We start from the raw sequence: 17,093 nt of genomic DNA, 5'->3' as shown, positions 1-17,093 counted from the left end.
CACCAGGTAGAGTCAGAAATACACACTGGCGCCTACGACGTGCCAGGCCTGTCTACCCAGGCCCTCAGTCGACAAAAATCTGGTGAGGATCACCACCCCATTGGGCAGAGCAGGAAACTGAGGCCTGAGGAGTGAAGAAGTTTGCCCAAGACTCCCACAGATAGAGAGGGATGGGGCAAGATGGGGCCCCAAGTGCACGGGACCCAGGCCCCGAGATGGGCCCTCGATATCCAGAGTGAGCAACACAGACCTGGTTCTTGCAGGGGGCAGGAGTCCCCAGGCTTCTGGTCAGCCAGACAAGGAACAGCTGAAGAAAAACAAATAAAATCAACAGCAAATTCCTAAGCCAACGAGCTGAGACAGGATGGCAAGGGGGACCTACCTGAGGCAGAGAAGTCAGAGAAGCCTTTCTGGGAGGGCGCTGTAGCCGAGACCCTAGAGACGGACAGGAGTCGGTGTGCAAAGAGAGCCCGCAGAGGCATTCGAGGTGGGAGGAAGCACGTGCCAGGCCTCCAGGGGTTCACCAGGAACCCCCCCCACCCCCCGGGGACCTGCATTTCCTAAGCCAGAGTTGTTTTATCAACAACCTCTTGTTCTGTGTGGGGTTTGAGGATTATGCTAGAGCACCATGAACAGGACCCCAGCCCTTTAAGTTGCCTGATCTGGCCCCTCCTGCCACCAGACATGAAAACTGCCAGAAGCAGGGGAGGCACCTCCCCCCCCCCCCCCCCCACCGCAGCATTCCTCCCGGACGGTTTTGCTGACCGAGCTTTTCTCCTGGGCCTGGATAAGGACCTGCAGTACTGAATTTCTGGTGGTAGTGGTAATGATGATGGTGATTTTTTTAAAGTCCGAAGACTGTGACCCCCAGATTATGCACCAAAGGTTCCCAAAAGGTGGTCCTTTCCTCTTGTTGCATTTATTTATAATGCATGGCCCTCCTCGGTGCCCAGGGGAAGCTGAGTACTATGTACATATCAATGCCCCAGAGGGCAGAGGGGCCCACCTGGCACCTTTGTCCCCAGGCTCACTCTGGGTTCCAGCTGGTAGGCTGGGGGTAGCTAGCTGTCAACTTCCTGAGGAGTCAGAGACTCATAGACTTTCGAAGCTGGAAGAGGTGTCCTTTCACAGATGAGAAATGGAGGCTCAGAAAGGCCCGGATTTGCACAAAGCCTCCCAGCCTGAGCCAGAGCAGTGGGGAGGACTGAGGGGTCCTGGCCATGTCCCCTGCCATGGACAGGTTCCATCAGCAGATGGGTGACATGGACCAGACGTCTGCCTAGTGAGGGGCTTGAGAGCAGGGGCTTTTGGAGTCCACTGTCTGGGTGCCTGGAGCTGAATCCCAGCCCACTGCGCCTGAAAAGTAACTTGACCCTCATGACCCTCATGACCACTCTCCGTGGGTCTTCTTTCTCATCTGTAAAATGGGCTGATGACAGCACTCAGCCCAGAGTTACTGGGAGCAGGAACCGAGCTGATGTACATAAAGTGCTTAGACTAGCGCCTGGCCCGGCTCATCCCCTGCCAGAGCTCCTATTTATTAAGAGGAGGAAAGGGCCCAGAGTTGTTGAGTCACTTGCTCAGGAACACACAGCCCAGAGACACACGGGACCCTTCCTGTGCTGCTGGTGAGGGCGCGTTGGCAGCCGGCCAGCGGTGGGGAAGGCGTGGCAGGTGGGGGACCCCTGTCCTGATGGTGCCTTCACTAATGTGTTCCAGGAGGCAGGAGACATCATCCTCTCCCGTCTGTCTCCAAAATTAGCACACCGGGCCCTGAAAGGTGCCCCAACCCGGGGCTGCGCAGGGCCGCAAATGACCCTCACTGGTTCCCTCCTTTCAAACGAGGAGGGGGTCAGGGAGCCCGGGGTCGAATCGGCGGGGCTCCTCGGTCTCTCTGTCTCGGGCGCCGGCCGCGTCCTGCTTGCCCTTTACTTAAAGAGCAGCTCCTGCGGCTGAGGGGTCTCCGCGGGGCCCCGAGGAGACCCTTCAGGCGGCCCGAGCCGAGCGCGCTGGAGAGAGCCCCTAATTGGGGCCATGAATCACGGCGCGCGGCTCCCGGGCGGACACAAAATAGATAGGAGCCGGCGAGCCATTGTGCGCAGTTGGGGCCGCGGGGGAGGGAGGGCCGAGGGGGCGGGGCGCTGGGCGCCGGGCGGGAGCGCGAGGGAGGGATTCCCCGCCCGCCGCGCGCCCGCCCTCCGCCCCCTCCCCCGCCTCCCTGCGCGCCGCCCGCCGCCCCGCCCCCCTCCTCCCCAATTAAATGACCCCACGCTTTGGCAGGCGCCGGAGCTCGCACATGCGGCCGCCGCTCCAGCCGCCCGGGGCCCGCCGCCGCCGCCGCTGCGTTCCGGGCGCGCTCGCCGCGGCGCCGCCGGGGGCTCGGCAGGCCGGGGGGGCGCCCCTGCGAGCGGCCGTGCGCCCGCGCCCGCGCCGGCCGCCCGCCGCCAAACTTCGCGGCGCGCTCATGCCCCAAGTTGGGCGCGGCGGCGGCGGCGGCGGCGGCGGGCGCTGAGGGCGGCCCGGGGGCCCGGGACGCGGGGCCGGGCGGACGCGGCGCGGCCATGAGCGGGCGGCCGGCGCCGCTCTCCCGCAAGCAGCGGCTCATGGCAGCCGTGGGCGAGCGGGCGGCGGCGGCGGGCGGCGGCGGCGGCGGCGGGGGCGGCGCGCCGCTCTCCTGCTTCATCTGCGGCGGCGGCATCCGACGCGGCAAGGAGCTGAAGCTGCAGGTGAAGCAGCCGGCGGCGGCGGCGGGCGCGGGGGCCGCGGCGCAGCCCTTCTTCCCGTTCCTGCAGCAGCAGGAGCCGGCGCCCGGCGCGCGCGAGCTGTGCCCGGCCGACGGCTGCGTGCTGGTGTGCGCCGTGTGCCGCTGCTTCCTGGGCGAGCAGTGGGCCGCGTTCGAGCGCGCCCGCACGCCGGTCGACAAGCGCATGTACTGGCTCAAGCGGCCGCACCAGTGCGACGCGGGCGCGGGCGGGCGCCGCGGGGCCGCCGGGGCCCCCCGGGAGTGGAACGTCGCCTACGCGCTGGGCGGCGCGGCGGGCGACGAGACGCGGGACTCCGAGCTGTCGGAGCTGTCGGACACCGACCCCCCCTCCGAGACCGAGCCGGCCGTGCGCGACGCCGCCAGCCCCCGCCCGGGGCCCGGGCCTCGCGGGGGCCGCTGCCAGGAGTGGAGGCCGGCGCCGGGACCCCCTCCGGGACAGGGCGACGTGGAGGAGGAGGAGGAGGGGGCCCCCTCGAAGCAGCGCGGGGACGGCGAGCCCAAGACCGGCGGGAGGCGCAGGCGGAAGGCCGCCGGGAGGCACTGGGCGCCCGAGGCCCGGGCCAGCGTCCTGAGGGGCATTCAGGATCCTTGGCAAGGCCCGCCAGTCCAGGTGGCCCCCGCGGACGGCATGAAGGGAGTCTCTTCGGGCAGGGCCGCTAAGTCTCCCGAGAACAGGCCGCGGGGGGAGACCCGCGGGAGCTATTGCATGTCCGAGGACAGTGACATCAACATCACCAGCGAGGAAGAGGACCGCAAGGAGCAGCCTCCGCCCGGCCTGCCAGAGAAGGAGAGCGCAGGCCGTGTCCCCTGGGCTTCCCTGGAGAGCAGGGCTGCGCCACCAGAGGGCCTTTGCTGCTACATTTGTGGGTCGGCTCTGGCGCCGGCCTCGCAGCACCAGATCCACGTGCAGAAGCAAGAAAAGCTGGCCCAGGCGCCCTTCTTCCCCTTCTTGTGGCTGCACAGCCCCCCTCCAGGGGCCCAGCCCATCAGCGAGGGGGGCAGCACGCTGGTGTGCCCCTGCTGCTTCTCCTCGCTCATGCAGCAGTGGCAGAGCTTTGAGCTGGCCAGCGTGCCCGTCCTGCAGCGGCTCTACGTGGTGCCCCTGAACAGCCACGCCCCCGGCATGGCCTCCAAGGGCAGGAGGCTCCCCAGGGAAGACGGCCCGCCAGCCGGGACCCTGCCGGAGGCCTGCTACCTGTGCGGGGAGGACTGTACCCAGGAGGCCCGGGCAGTGGCCTCCCGGCTCCTCAATGGCAGTGCCAGGGGCTCCATGCATTTCCCCTTCCTCAGCCTCCTGCCCTGCCCGCCCAACGCCCGGGGCCCCAACAAGCGCTGTGAGGTCCGAAGCTGCCCCAAGTGCTTCAGTGTCCTGGAGGACGTCTGGGCCCTGTACCGGGCCTGCCAGAACGAGGAGCTTATCACTTCTGTGCAGGGTTTCCTGGGCAGGTACCACCAGGCTTTCTCGGCCTCAGACCCCGCTGTCTTGGAACCACCGGCCCCGGCCCGAGGCAGCCCGGTGTCCGTCTGCTACACCTGCGGGGCCGAGCTGGGCCCCGGGAAGGAGTTCCAGCTCAACGTGAACCCCTCCAGCCGCCTGGGCGAGAAGGAGCCGTTCTTCCCGTTCCTCACTGTTTACCCGCCCGCCCCGCGCGCCAGGCCTGCCGACTCCACGGGCCTGGTGGCCACCTGCGTCCTCTGCTACCACGACCTGCTGGGCCAGTGGCTGCAGCACGAGGCCCGCAGCGCTCACCACACCGTCAGCCCCTGGTCGCGGCAGTACCAAGTGGACACGTTCGTGTGTTTCTTTTGCCAGCGGGAGAAAAAGCGGTGTCTCGGGCTCAAGGCCGTGCGGGTGGCCCGGCTGCCCTTGTTTCTCTACACCCTCCGAGCCAGCCACAGCTTGCTGGTGGACGACGGGCGGCAGCTGATCATTGGCGCCTGTGTGGAGTGCGGGACCCTGGTATGTGCAGGCCCAGGGCTCAACCGCCAGGGGCCTGCGGGTTGGAGCTCCCCAGTGACAGCGGTGATGAAGGTAAGCAGCGGTTTTCTTTTCAGCCTCTGGGGTTCCAGCAGGGAAGAAAGACCTGTTATTTTCTGTTCCTCTGCGGGGGAGGAGGTCATGCTGACTCTGTGTGATATGTTTCAGCAGGAGGTGCCCCCCCCCGGGGCCCCCCCGGGCTGGCGCGTGGGGAGTGCGTGGGCCTGGCTGGGCCGGAGACACGTGGAGTTGGTGGGGGGACCAGGGCAGGAGCGGTCTTGTGGGAGAATAGGTCAAAGAGCAAAGAGCAGGCTCGGGCCTGAACTTGAGTGTGTTTGCAGCGGAGCCCGTCAAACAGAGGAAGTTCGGGGCACGTCTGTCATCCGCCTGATAACATTGGTAATTAGTCCGGCCGTGCAGGTCACCCGGCGGTCCCCGCGCTTACCCACCCGGTGGAAAGGCAGCAGAGGTGGCGGCCCCTCTTAGCTCCTGCAGCTTCCCCCCCAAGTTCACACTTGTTCTTTGAGACTCTCGGGTTGTTTCATAGCAGATGGAAACAGATTTTCAGACGTGGGGGTTTGGGACCCGGGGGACAGTGGCCTAAACAGACGTTCCCTCTGGGTGGGAAGAGAGTCTCTCTTCTCTGCAAGCAAGCCCTGCAGGAGGAGGATGGAGGGGTCGTGGGGGGCTGCTGTTCACCCCGTTTATAAGGTGCCTGCCTTCATGCTGCCTGCCTGGGAGGAGCCAGACTGGGGCTCAGTTCACTGTGGATCTGGCTTTCCAAAGGCCAAAGCAGGGCCTGCCCCCAGCGGGTCGGGGGGGGGGGGGGAGTAGGTGATGGTGTGTTGTGATCCCCGTGGTGGCCGTGGCGGGCCATGAATCGGCATCTCTGCTAGAGACGGTGGAACTGGTTTGTTTTCATCAGATGTCTGTAGTGGGAGCCACTGGCCAGGGGCCGGCCGAGGGCCCTGTGCACCGGGAAGAGTGTCTCTGACTTGTTCAGGAATGATCGTTTCATGCATTCGAGAGGCTTCTGGTCCTGCCTGCCCCCTGTCTGTGTGCGTGCCCACGTGCAGAGATTCCTGGGTCATGGGTTCATTCACGGTGCTTGTGTCTGTAAAGTGGACGCATCCTCCTGCTTCCCTCCGGTGCTTGCCCTGGGCCTTTGTGCTCTGCCCAGGCTTCCTTCTCTGCCGGTGTTCCTTTTGGACCGCAGAGATGTACCTGGGGGCTTTGGTGGGCCTGTCACTCCAAACGGGCGCACCTATCGCTCCCCACCGCGGATGCTGAACTTGTCATTGGCAGCCTGTGGCTGTCTGGGCTGTGGGTCTCTTCCTGGGTATCTGAAGGGTGCACTTTCCAGCAGGGCCGGAACTGGGAGGTGAGCCTGGCTTTGCAGCAGGACAGACCTGGCTTCCAGTCCTGCTCTCTCTCTTGGTCACTGAGTGCCTGAGTGATTCGGTCTTCCCCTCCCTGGGCTGATGTCCTTGGCTGGGGAGTGGAGATTGGGATCGCCTGCCCCTGGAGGGCCAAGTATGTGAACAGACTGGGCATCTAGCTGCTTCCAGAAAGCCAAGTGTCTGGCACACAGTGGGACCCTCCCATCTACCCGATGTGTTGGGCAGGGTATTCTGGGATACGGGTCAGTCCTCTGTACGGCTCTGGGTCTGCAGAATGGCTGGGGTCTCTGGCCTGGTGATGGGGGCGCCCGGGGTCGTCAGAGCACTTCCTCTGCGGTTTGCCAGAGTGCTTTTCTGCAGAACATCTACTCTGGGGTGAGTTTTCCTGTGTTGATTCGCTCACTCATCAGGACTTGATGAGATGCCAAGCGTGGGCTTCACGGGCAGGAGGAGCTGGAGGGAAGCGTCCAGCTGGGAAGGCGGCGGTGGACGGTAGCCCCTTAGGGATGAAAACGCAAGCTGGTGTCTGCCCAGAAGGGGTCAGCACGCCGTTCGGGAAGGCTGACTGCGTCCTCACTTTCACGCCATTTCTAAAGCAAGTTACTTCGTTTGCTCCTACGAGGTCTTGTCGTTCCCATCTTACGAATGAGTATATGGAGACTCCGAGAAGTCTGACGGCATCGGCAACGGTCCCACACCCAGTAGAGGTGGCCGGGGTGGTTTTCCACCCAGGTCTTCCGTCCCCGAGCCCCACTGCACCCACCCCCGGAGAGGTGTAGCCTTGGAAGATAAGTGGAGTGGGGGGGGGGGTAGAGTCCAGCAGAAGAGGCACGGGAGCTGGGGTAGGCAGGGGAGCTCTGGGGATGAGGGGGAATGAGGTTGCAGGGAACTCGAGGCCCTGGAGTTAAAGGCACAGGGGAGAGAGAAAAAGTCCTTGAAAGAAGGGTTGGAACGCACGGGGAAGAGATCCACCCAGGGCTGGGCGGTGGCCGCGATCCAGGTGGGTGGTGAGGCCATCGGCCTGGAGCCGGGGACAGGGAAGGCAGCCGTGCGGCTCCCAGGCTCCGGCAGCCAGAGGGAGGGAGAAGCGTCCACTCCCGCCTGGAGGAGAGCCTGACTGATGATCAGTAGAAAGCCGGAAATGCAGCCTCCTGCCCTTCCTTCCTCCCTCCCATTCATTTAACAAATGTTTATGGAGCGCCTGCTCTGAGCCAGGCACTGTTCCAGACGCTGGGGATCTGGTGGCAAGTGCTGTGCCTTCAGTGTCAGTGGGAGGGGCACAGCGGCCGCAGAGAACACGACTTCCCGCAGAGTGGGGGGGGGGGGGCGCCTGCCCCCACCGCCGCCCGCGCCAGGGTGGGCACAAGGGGTGAGTGTTGGTGGGGGGACTCCCGGTGGGAGTCAGCGCCGGGGTCCTGCCTGTCTCTTGTGTGTGGTTTGAGGATTTAGGGGATGGGGGGTGGGGAGTGGCTTAGGGGCCTTGGCAGGTGGCCACCGGGAAACCACTGAGCCAGAACGGCATGTTCCGGAACCTCCTCTCTGCCATCTCCTGGGATGCCTCAGTTGTTCCCGGTACACGTTCATTCATTAGTGAATCAGCCTGAGACAGTATGAAAGAACACGGAGAAAGAAGGAGAGAAAGGTGTCACTGACACCCTCCGTTGGGATCGTGTTTGCGGCTTTTCTCTTGAGCCGGACTCCTTGCTTCCTGGTGGGGGGGGGGTGTGCCCTGTCCCGTAGCCCCACCTCTCCGAGCTGGCACCTGGCGCAGGGCTGTGTTGGCACTGGGCTGGGCAGGCTGCAGCCCACACTCTCGGGGGCCTGGCACCCCTTCCCGGAGGAGGAACGCCGGGGCACGGCCTTCACCCAGCCCTGGTTTCAGTCTTCGCTCTGCTGGAGCCGGCTGGGTGACCTTGGCTCAGACTTGCCCTTCTCGCCGCACCTGAGAGGTAGAGGTGATCTTTCCTCGGGAAGGTTTGCGGTGGGAGCGGCGGGTGCACAGTCGGAACGCCAGGCACGTTCATTCCTTTCTCTCTCCCTGAGGGGCAGGTAACTTGGGGTCGCGTCTCTGGTTGGCTCCTACCTGCTGGGCTGTTGCAGCCTCTGCCCCCAACCTTTCTGCTGGGGGAGGGGTCGGGTGGTCCCTCCCTTCAGAGCATGGGGGCACAGTGGGCCAGGCTGCCCGAGACAGTGTCTGGGGACATAGTGATGATGATGGCGTCACAGAATCCGTGCCCCATGCCTCCCTCGTATCACTCTTACTGGAGCCTCCCAGCGGCCCTGTGCAGGGAGGTGACACCGTCTCCAGTCCGTAGCAGAAAGGCAGGTCCAGAGAGGGCAAGCAGTTTGCCCAAGGTCACACAGCTAGAAACAGCAGGACAGGCACTGGACCCAGGAGTCCGGCTCTGGCATCTGGTCTCCAACCTCTTCTCTCTCTTGCTTTTCTGTCCCCTCTGGGGCTACCGCTGTGAAGGCGGCATTGCCCTGGGAGAGGGGGGGGGGATGATCCTAATTTCCTGCACGTGCTTCTGCGACCCCCTCCCCCGGCCCCCGGAGCAGCTGAGAGGCAGGCGTTAGCTTGAAAAGCGCCCCCCCCCCAGCCGGCTCCGCTCTCCAGTCCCTGCGCCCCTCCCCACCGGGCCGCTGCCCTGCTGCTAAGTAGCGCTCTTTGTCCCTGCTCCCCGCAGCATCGCGTTCAGATTTCAGCCGGCACCTCCTGCTGCGGGTCGTCCCCCGATGGGTCTGCGGCGTGATCGATGGGCTTTCCTTGCCTGCCGGTTGGGCTGGCCGCCCTGCCCTCTTGCAGTGATCTGTCCGGGGAGCGCTCTGGGTCATGGAGCGCGCAGCTGTTTCCCTAGCCGCACCCGGCCCCTCACTGCGGGGGACACCCCGCCCAGCCCCTGGAGCGTGGCCTTCGAGCCCAGAACAGGTGTTGCTGCTGAGGCCCCTTTCTTTTCTCCACACTGACATCTGAGGCCTGCCCAGAGAGTCTGTCATCGCTCGCCTGTCAGGCCCGGCCCGCACATCTGTTTCCCGTGTTCCCCTGCTCTCTGCGCCCGCACGGCTCCCTGCTCTTCGGGGCGGGCCTGGCAGCCCTCCTCCCCAGGGCTGGGCTCAGGGGACATCTAAGCGAGGTGAATGGAGGGGGGAGACTTCCAGAAGGTGCCGGAGGGGGCCGCCTGGCTGGGCCGACACCAACATCCTCTCCCAGCAGCAGGTGGGAAGTGACTGGGCGTTGGGACTTTCTCAAGCTCCCACCACCTCCTCCAAGGGGAGGGCTGGGCTTTTCTTGGCCGATTGGGAGCCATCTGCTCAGAGGAGTAAGCTCTCCAGACGGGCCTTGTCCTAAACCTGGAGGCGACTGGGGACACCTGGGAAAGAGGAAGTGGAGGCAGAAGGTCTCCAGAACTCAGCCTTCGCTGGAAGCAGGGAGGGGCGGGGCGGCAGGGAGGCCAAGTCCAGAGTACTCCAGGCCTACCCGCCCCTTCCCCGCTTAGGTCTCTGGGGATCTTACCCTTGGAAGGTTAACTCCCTATGACTGTCTTTGGAGGGTTTGTAAGCCGTGGGCCGGCTTGCCAGTGTCACGGGCACGTTTTCTGGGCTGGGGAAGTGCCCGCTTCTGGAGTTCGGGTTGCTCATTTCCGCCTCCATAGCCTGGTCGGGACGGTGGGCCTCTAGGAAGAGTACCCGGGAACTCGGCTTCCGACGGGCACGTGGCCCCAGGTGGGACATCCATGGGCTGTTGCGGAAGGAGCGTCTACTCGCCACATGACTTTTGCACAGTTTCCCCGTCTGCCCAAGTGAAAAGTCTGGTTTTCGGGGTCACAGGCGGCTTGCATCCCACCGGTGAGGTCTGGTGGGTGGCTGGAACCGGCGAGAAGGATGCTGAGCGTGTCCAGACTTGGTGCTAAAACATCCAGTCACAGACTGGCGGTCTCTTCTGTGGGGTTGGGAAGGCGAGAGCACCTTCTGGGGGTCTAGGTTTTCTTGATTTTCTTTTCCTTTCTTCCAGCTGCGTTGAGACGCGGTGGACACATAACTGTGGGAGTTTAAGATACAACATGTTGGTTTGATACATATGTGCGTCTGTTACAAAATGATCCCTACCGTCTCACCGTGTTGCTCCTTTCCTGGTTTTGTGGGGAGAACATTTAAGATCGCCTCCCTTCGCCCCAGTGAAGCGTGGATGCGGTGTCCGGAGTGGCAGCGGCCAGCTGTGGGGTCCTCCCCACACCTGTGAATCCTGTCCCTGGATGTTCGCAGATTTGTTCAGTATCTCCCCCTTTCACGGGGTCTAGGTTTTAAATTCAGGATGAAATGTGGGGGGCCCCCCAAACACCATGATATTCCACCCCATGTTAGGGTCAGAAAAACGTCATGGGTCACCGTTCTGGGGGCAGCACTACACCTGGAGGGCCAAGACCATAAGCTAATGCCGCTTTATGCCAGTTATTTTTTCAGTAATGCGAGCTAATTAGATGTGTAGGTTTTGAAAGAAATTCTGGCGGTCCCGTGACGGGGGCACAGCTGTAGTGCTGCCTCTCGTCCCTGCTCATGCTTCTGCCCTTGTCCAGAGCTGCCCTGGGGAAACACCTGGAGAACCACACATTCTGCCCGTGAGCTCGACACATTTGCGTGCGGGCCGTGTGGAATTGGGCAGGCCCCGCCCTTGGGTGCTCATGTGGGAGGGGGTTGTGAAAGTCTCCCGGCGTGATTGTGCGGTGTGTTGGGTTCTGCGCTGGGGTCTGCAGGGAGCTCACAGGAGGATGGGAAACGGGTATGTTCAGGGAAGGCTTCCTGGAGGAGATGACATCTAAGCGATGTCCTGGAGGCTGAGAAGGGCTCAGCCGGGTCCACGTAGGAGGCCTGTGCTCCTGGTGGGGAGAGTATGTGCAAAGGCCTGGATGTGGGGAGTGGGGTTTGCTGGAGGCCCTTAAATAGGTTTTTGAAGTGGGAGGAGGTTGATGTTGTGGGAGTGGTTGGCAGTGACGGGATATAGGTTTGAATTGATGTGGATGTCATAATACCAGTGACCGGGCCCTACCCCAGATTATTAAACCAGAATCTCTGAGGGGTGGCCCTGGTGGCCCTGGCATTTGAAAGCTTCTAGAAGACTCTAGCACTGGGTAAGAGCTGCCGATAGAAGCCATTGTAAGCACAGCCCAGGAGTTTGGGACTTTTATCTTGGAAGCTGTGATGGTCACGAAAAGGATTCCATTCCTTCGCTCAGTCTGTCTTTACTCAGCACTTACTGTGTCCGGGATCCAGCCCTGGAGTAAACCCGATGGTGTGCAGGGAGGGGCTGAAACGGGTGGGAGTGGGCAGGGAGAGGCAGGCGGCTGGGAGTGGTCCCCTGAGCCAGGAGGATGGTCTGGGCAGGGGCCTGAGGTGCGACCCTTGGGAAGAGGAAGCTGGGGTGCCAGGGGGCAGGGAGGGGCCGGTCAGGTTGGCCTCCTGCCCCTGACCTTGACAAGACACTGTGTTTACTGTGGCGTTCAGTGAAGATGTCATTCACACACCATAGAATCCATCGTTCTAGAGTCTATGATTCCGTGAGGTTTGGTGCGTTGACAGAGCTGTGCCACCCGAGCCCTGTCTCCTCCAGAGTGTCTCTGTCCCCTCCGAAGGAAGCCTCATGCCTGGTGTGGTCACTGCCTGTCCCTCCAGCCCCAGCAACCACGAATTTCCATTCTGTTTCTGTGCATTTCTGGGTAGACACCCAGGAGCGGAATTGCGGGGTCATCCGGAAATTCTGTTTAACCCTTTGAGTTCTCCTTTCCCCTGGGCGTTTTAAGGACACAGCAGGGCTTAGGTGGTTTTGTCTGTTCACTGACCATGCACGTCCCAGCCTGGGTCTCCAGATGCTGAATTGGTGTTGGTAGATGGGAGTCGGTCTTCTCTCTGGGAGAAGGGGAGTCGTGTAAGGATCGGGAAGGGGGTGCCCTTGCTTCTGGGGCCTTAGACTCACTCCGCCTCCAGCCCGGGAAACCAGAAGGCCCGATTCTGATGCCTGCACTCACAGTGGGCTCAGGCAAGACTCTCCCCTGTCAGGGTCTCAGTTTTCTGTCTGTAAGGTGGGAGCAGACTGTGGATGAGTGGCCAAGCCCCTTGCCTTCTACACACCTGCCAAGCTGTAGCCATCTCCTCTTTCTGGCCGTGCGGGCTGGAGCGGGATTAAGGGGCTGCATGGAGGAGGCCCCGACGGCGAGGTCTGGCTTGGCTGAGTCTGGTGGCTCTCAGGTTCCCTGCCCAGCACTGGCCAACCCAGCCCCAGTTTGTCGCTTTCTGCCACCGGCCAGGTTGCTGTGGGACCCGGCATGGAAACCCTTGCAGGGCTGGGTTTCCTTCAGGTGATGCCGGCAGCCTTAGAAGGAAGGCGCAGCAGTCACCATCAGAACTGCGCTCAGGTAAGCCAGGGCAGGCTTGCTGGGACCCTGGGCAGGAGCAGGCTCGTCTGGGGGCTCCTGTTCCCACCTGGCGGGCTGTTGGGTGAGAGCCAAGAGAGGAGAGTTTAACTGCCGTGCTGCACCCTGCCAGGATGCTGGTGGGGGGAGCGCGAGATGCCCGCGTGCCGCCACGTGGGGTGGGGGAACGGTAGGTGGACGTGGTGTGTATGGTTCGGCACCGGGAAGGCTTGAGGGCCCAGCCAGGACCTGGCCTGGAGGGGAATGGGAGTCAGGGAAGGCTGCCTGGAGGAGGGGTCACCGATGGAGGTCCTACAAATGGGTCGGATTTAAGTAAACGGTGACTCTAGAGAAATCTTCACCCTTGGGGATTTATACGGCGGTATTGCCTTTTCAAAATGTCCGCATTTTATTCTCCTTACATGTTATTCGGGTGTTGCCTGTCAGTCGGTGGTACCGACTGAAGAAACTTCCGTGATTTAGAGGTATTTTCCGGTTGTTCTGTATTTTACATGAGAAATCTTACGTGTTTGTGATAGAAAACTTGGAGCAGATGGAAGTTCGCCACAGGTTAGGTTCAGCTCGCTTCTGCCCCCTGTGTCCCGCTGACCCTCGTGGCTCCCTTTCCTGCAGCTGCCACCGACGGGCCATCAGCCCAGGACCCCCGTGAGTCCTGTCACTGGCTCTCCTGCCGCCAGCTGACTGGGCGACCTTGGCTACGATGCCAGCCTCCTCCCCAGGCTGCCCCTTCCTCCCCTGACCGTGAAGGGTGGGGCGAACTGCCCATTCTTCAGAGGAAGAGGCCACGGCTCGCTCGTAAACCTGGGAGCTGGGATCGAATTACTAACGGCAAATGGTGGGGCTGGGCTGCTGCGTGAGAACAGGGTGGTCTGGCTCTACGGGGCCTGTTCCTGTCCCCCTGCCGGGGTGAAGCGGCCCTTCCTGGAGACGGTGCAGGGCTGCCGGGGACCTGGCCTTTATCCGGCCCCGCCCTGCTTTAGCCACACAGGAGGCTGCGTGGGTCTCCCGGACCAGCTTCCTGCAAGGGCCTCGGAGGAGTGGGGGGCAGTCAGAGCACTGATGCACGGCAGCGGCGTGTTAGAGGCCGTCCTGGCCCTGTAAACCTTGGCTCCGGCTTCCCGACGAGGGCTCGCAGGTGGGGATTAAGAGGCTTGTGTGGCTTCTGATGGGCTGGCCACCAGCAGGTGGGAGGCAGGCCCAGGCCTAGCAGGACAGGGGGCCCTGGGGACTGCAGCCCAGGGGCCGCTGAGACCAGGGAGGCCGGGAGGAGCCTTCAGGCAGCAGAGGCTCCGAGGGCCTGAGAGCCTGGGTCGCCCCTGGCTGCAGCACCGGCTCCTTTAATCTGACTCCTTTGAGTGGCTGCGCTTCTCCAGGATTGCCGTCCTCCTCGCAGAGGGCCTTTCTCACAGTCGTGCGCTGTTCTTTCTTTTGTGTGATCGTGCGACATCCCGGGCTTCTGCACGAGGGAGGCCTGGAGGGTTCAGAGCCCAGCCTTATGCTCCTTTCATACAGCTGCTTGCCCCAGGGGCCCAGGGACCAACAGCACTGTCCAACGAACGCAGCTCGGCCCTGGGGGCCCCCTGGGGGGATGGGGGGATGGGGTGAAGTGGGCTGGGTGTCCCCGGGCCGTTGGCCCTGCAGAACGCAGCTCAGTATTCCGCAGGCCCTGGGTATTGCTGCGGAGAGGGGCACGCGTTTTTCCCCTCTTGTGCACGAGCGGAGGGTTTGCCAGCAGACCGGCCCATCCCCAGCCAGGTACGAAAGCTGGCCACTGTCCCCTCGGCCCGGCTGGAGAGAAACCAGGCCCTGGGACTGGGGGGGCGGAGTGTCAGACTGTCCCCCAGCAGCCTCTTTCCCCACCTTCTTGCGCCGTGTGTGTGAGCAGGAGGCTTGGTCGGTGGCTGGACCCTCCTTCTCTTCTTGAGGCAGCAAGAGCTTTTCTTGTCTTTTCAAACCCGGGCAGGGCGATGGCGGGCCTGGTGTAGTGAGCTCCCGCGCTGCGTGATTGCTGATTGCCTCCCGTGAACGGGCGACCCTGACCCTGGCTTGCCCGTAACTTGTCACTTGTCAGATGACTGGATAAGCCGGACCTCTCTCCGGGGGTCTTAAGGACTGGCTTCAGGGTGGGCCCCCAGGAAGGCAGGTCGAGGAGATGGATGGTGCTGGAGGCCGGCTGAACCGGAAGGCAGCGGGTCCCCGAGGATGGCATGAGAGCGGCGTGGTCGGGGGCGCCCTTCTCCCTCTGACATGCCCCAGCCCCCTCCAGGGGCCCCCGCAGCCTCCCGACACCCCAGCACACTCACCTTGTCTCCCACACTCCCCCAGGCCCTCTCTCTTCCCTCCTGTCCCCTCCTCTCACAGCACACACATGCTCGCCCTGGCGCCCTCCCCGCGCCGCCCGCACCGGTGTTCGTGCTCCTGGCCATGTGCGTGCTCGCCACGCCACGCTCTCTGGGGGAGGGTGTTAGTAGCTACTACGGTTTGGATTTGTCCCTTCTCCCTCTTAACTTGGTCAGCTTTGATTACTTCGTGAATTTGGGGGGCTTCTGCATATTTGTGATGGTCTCGCTGGCAGATTGGCCCTGTCGTCGCAGGGATGGGCGCCCCTCTGTCTCTGGCGAACTCTGGAAGTCCGTCTTACCTGGGGTATCCCCCATCTGAAAATGCTCACCGGCTGGAAGTGAGTTTCCCAGAGCCACGCACCTGTAAGGGGCAGGGGCAGGGGCAGGGGCTGCTCTTTCTTCCCCAGCAGCTGCTGTGGGGCGCTGGGTCTGAGAGGAGCCCCTTCCTGGTAACTGTTTGGGTGCCTGCATTTTGATGTCATCCTTGTCGGACGGCCAGAGCCGTGTCCCCGCCCGCCCTCAGCAGAGGACCCCCCAGGAGCCCGGCATCTGGCCTGCAGCCTACGGGAGCTCAGCTGAGCATGCTTGGAACACACTCTGGAAACTTCTCGCCAGACTCCGCTCTGGAGTTCCTAACCCTCCCCACCCCGTTTGGTGAGATTGTTCCGAGTGTGCTGGGCAGACCTTCTGAGTCCTCCCACGGAGAAAGCGTTTCTCCGGGCGGCAGGAGAATTGTTCCCTGCTCCCTGGCTTCCCTGGTCTATGGGGGCCTTTTGGAACTTGGGCCAAATCCACCTCCTGGTGGCTTCACCCCAGCCAGGTCCACGGTCTCTGCGAGTCCCTTGGGGACTCTGCGCTGGGGGCCTGCCAGCTCCCTGGTTCCGGGGAAGAGCTGCCTCTGCCTTCCCGGGGCATTCTGGGAAACTCTGGGGCCCTGCAGGGAGCCTGGGGGGGGGCGTTGCCTAGGAGATGTGTGTATGGGGGATTGACACAGAAGGGGGCGCCTTTGCTGCGGGTGTATATGGGGGGCATCAGCCAGGGTGGGGGGTCTATCCAGCAGGGCTTCACGGAGCCCCTACGATGTGCCAGATGCTGCAGAACCAGGCAAGCAGAGCACGCCGCGGGAAGGACCACGAGCAGGAAGCGTCCAGTGTGGAGCCGAGTCCGGGCCTGGGGTCCGTGAGACGCAGGGACACGCGTGTGATGGCGGCAATCCGTGGCAGCAGTGACAGTGGCCGCGCGTCCGATGCGGCAAGACGTTATCCTCCCGCCTGCGAGTGGGGAGGTCGGCACTCGTCTCTCCTGCTGGGCCCCTTGGTGACCTTGCAGGGACTCCACAAGGTTGGTCCCCCTGAGCGGGGCCGGACCCTAGTTGGGTCCAGTGCAGCGACCCAGCCACACTCAGGGCCGGGAGGGAGCCGTGCCCCTTGAGATGGATGGCTGTGGCCTCTGTCCCCTCTGGGTGCAGGGCTGGGATGCAGGGAGCAGGGAGCAGTCTCGCTGACACGCTGGCTCTGAGCCCCAGGGGGCATGACGGAATCTCTCGTGATTCTGGCTGCAGTGGCCCCAGGGCCGGAATCCGGCGGAACACGGTGTCAGCAGAAGCTGCCGGCCATGCAGCTCCGAGGCCCTGGCTGGGGGGAGGGCTGGGAGCAGGGCCAGGCTGTGCCCCGCCCCCGCCTCCCCTCCCTGCTGCTGGGGCCACTGCTGGCTGGACCGAGGTTCCAGGGAGGGTCTGGGCACGCGCCCACCGGGCTGAGAGCCCTGCAGGCCTAGGGGCCTTTCTGCTCTGGAGAGAGAGACAAGGACATCGGACACCTGCCTCCCAGATTCTTGCCCTTCAGAAGGGCTTGCTCCGCTCTGTCTCATGTGCCTCTCCTAGCCATCCGTCCGAAAGCTGTAGTAAGCACCGCGTCCCTCCTCTGAGACCGATGGGGAGACCAAGGCTGCAGGGAGGCTCATACTGTCCGCTCTCTGTGAGCAGGTGGTGGGGTTCGGATCCCGACGATCTGGAGTCATCTTCTAGCCACCCCTGCTCCCTGTGTGGTCCTCAGCACGTCACTCTCCCTCTCTGAGCCTCACGCCCCTCACCCATATACCAGGACAATCTCAGGACCTCCCTCCTAGGGAGGTCAGCCGGCGGAGTCCCTCGTGGAGGGCCTAGCGAGCTGGCAAGACTCCAGA

The 17,093-nt window shown here is 63.2% G+C and overlaps 1 protein-coding gene across 3 annotated transcripts in view; it reads left to right on the top strand.

The window, feature by feature from the left end:
• Positions 1 to 2,606: 2,606 nt before the first annotated feature.
• Positions 2,607 to 17,093, top strand: part of GSE1 (Gse1 coiled-coil protein) — a 387,465-nt gene continuing 372,978 nt past the window's right edge. Inside the window, exon 1 of one of the 3 annotated variants that reach the window (XM_045987493.1) lies at positions 2,607 to 4,796. In XM_045987493.1, the coding sequence (XP_045843449.1) occupies positions 2,928 to 4,796 (1,869 nt within the window). In that variant the 5' untranslated portion in view covers positions 2,607 to 2,927. The remainder of the gene's footprint in view (positions 4,797 to 17,093) is intronic. The other 2 variants (XM_045987491.1, XM_045987492.1) reach the window with 2 other exon arrangements.

The sequence above is a fragment of the Meles meles genome, chromosome 19 (genome assembly GCF_922984935.1).
Source record: "Meles meles chromosome 19, mMelMel3.1 paternal haplotype, whole genome shotgun sequence".
Classification (NCBI taxonomy): Eukaryota; Metazoa; Chordata; class Mammalia; order Carnivora; family Mustelidae; genus Meles; species Meles meles.
Note: the sequence above shows the minus strand (reverse complement) of the source record. Positions and strands in the feature narration are given on the sequence as shown.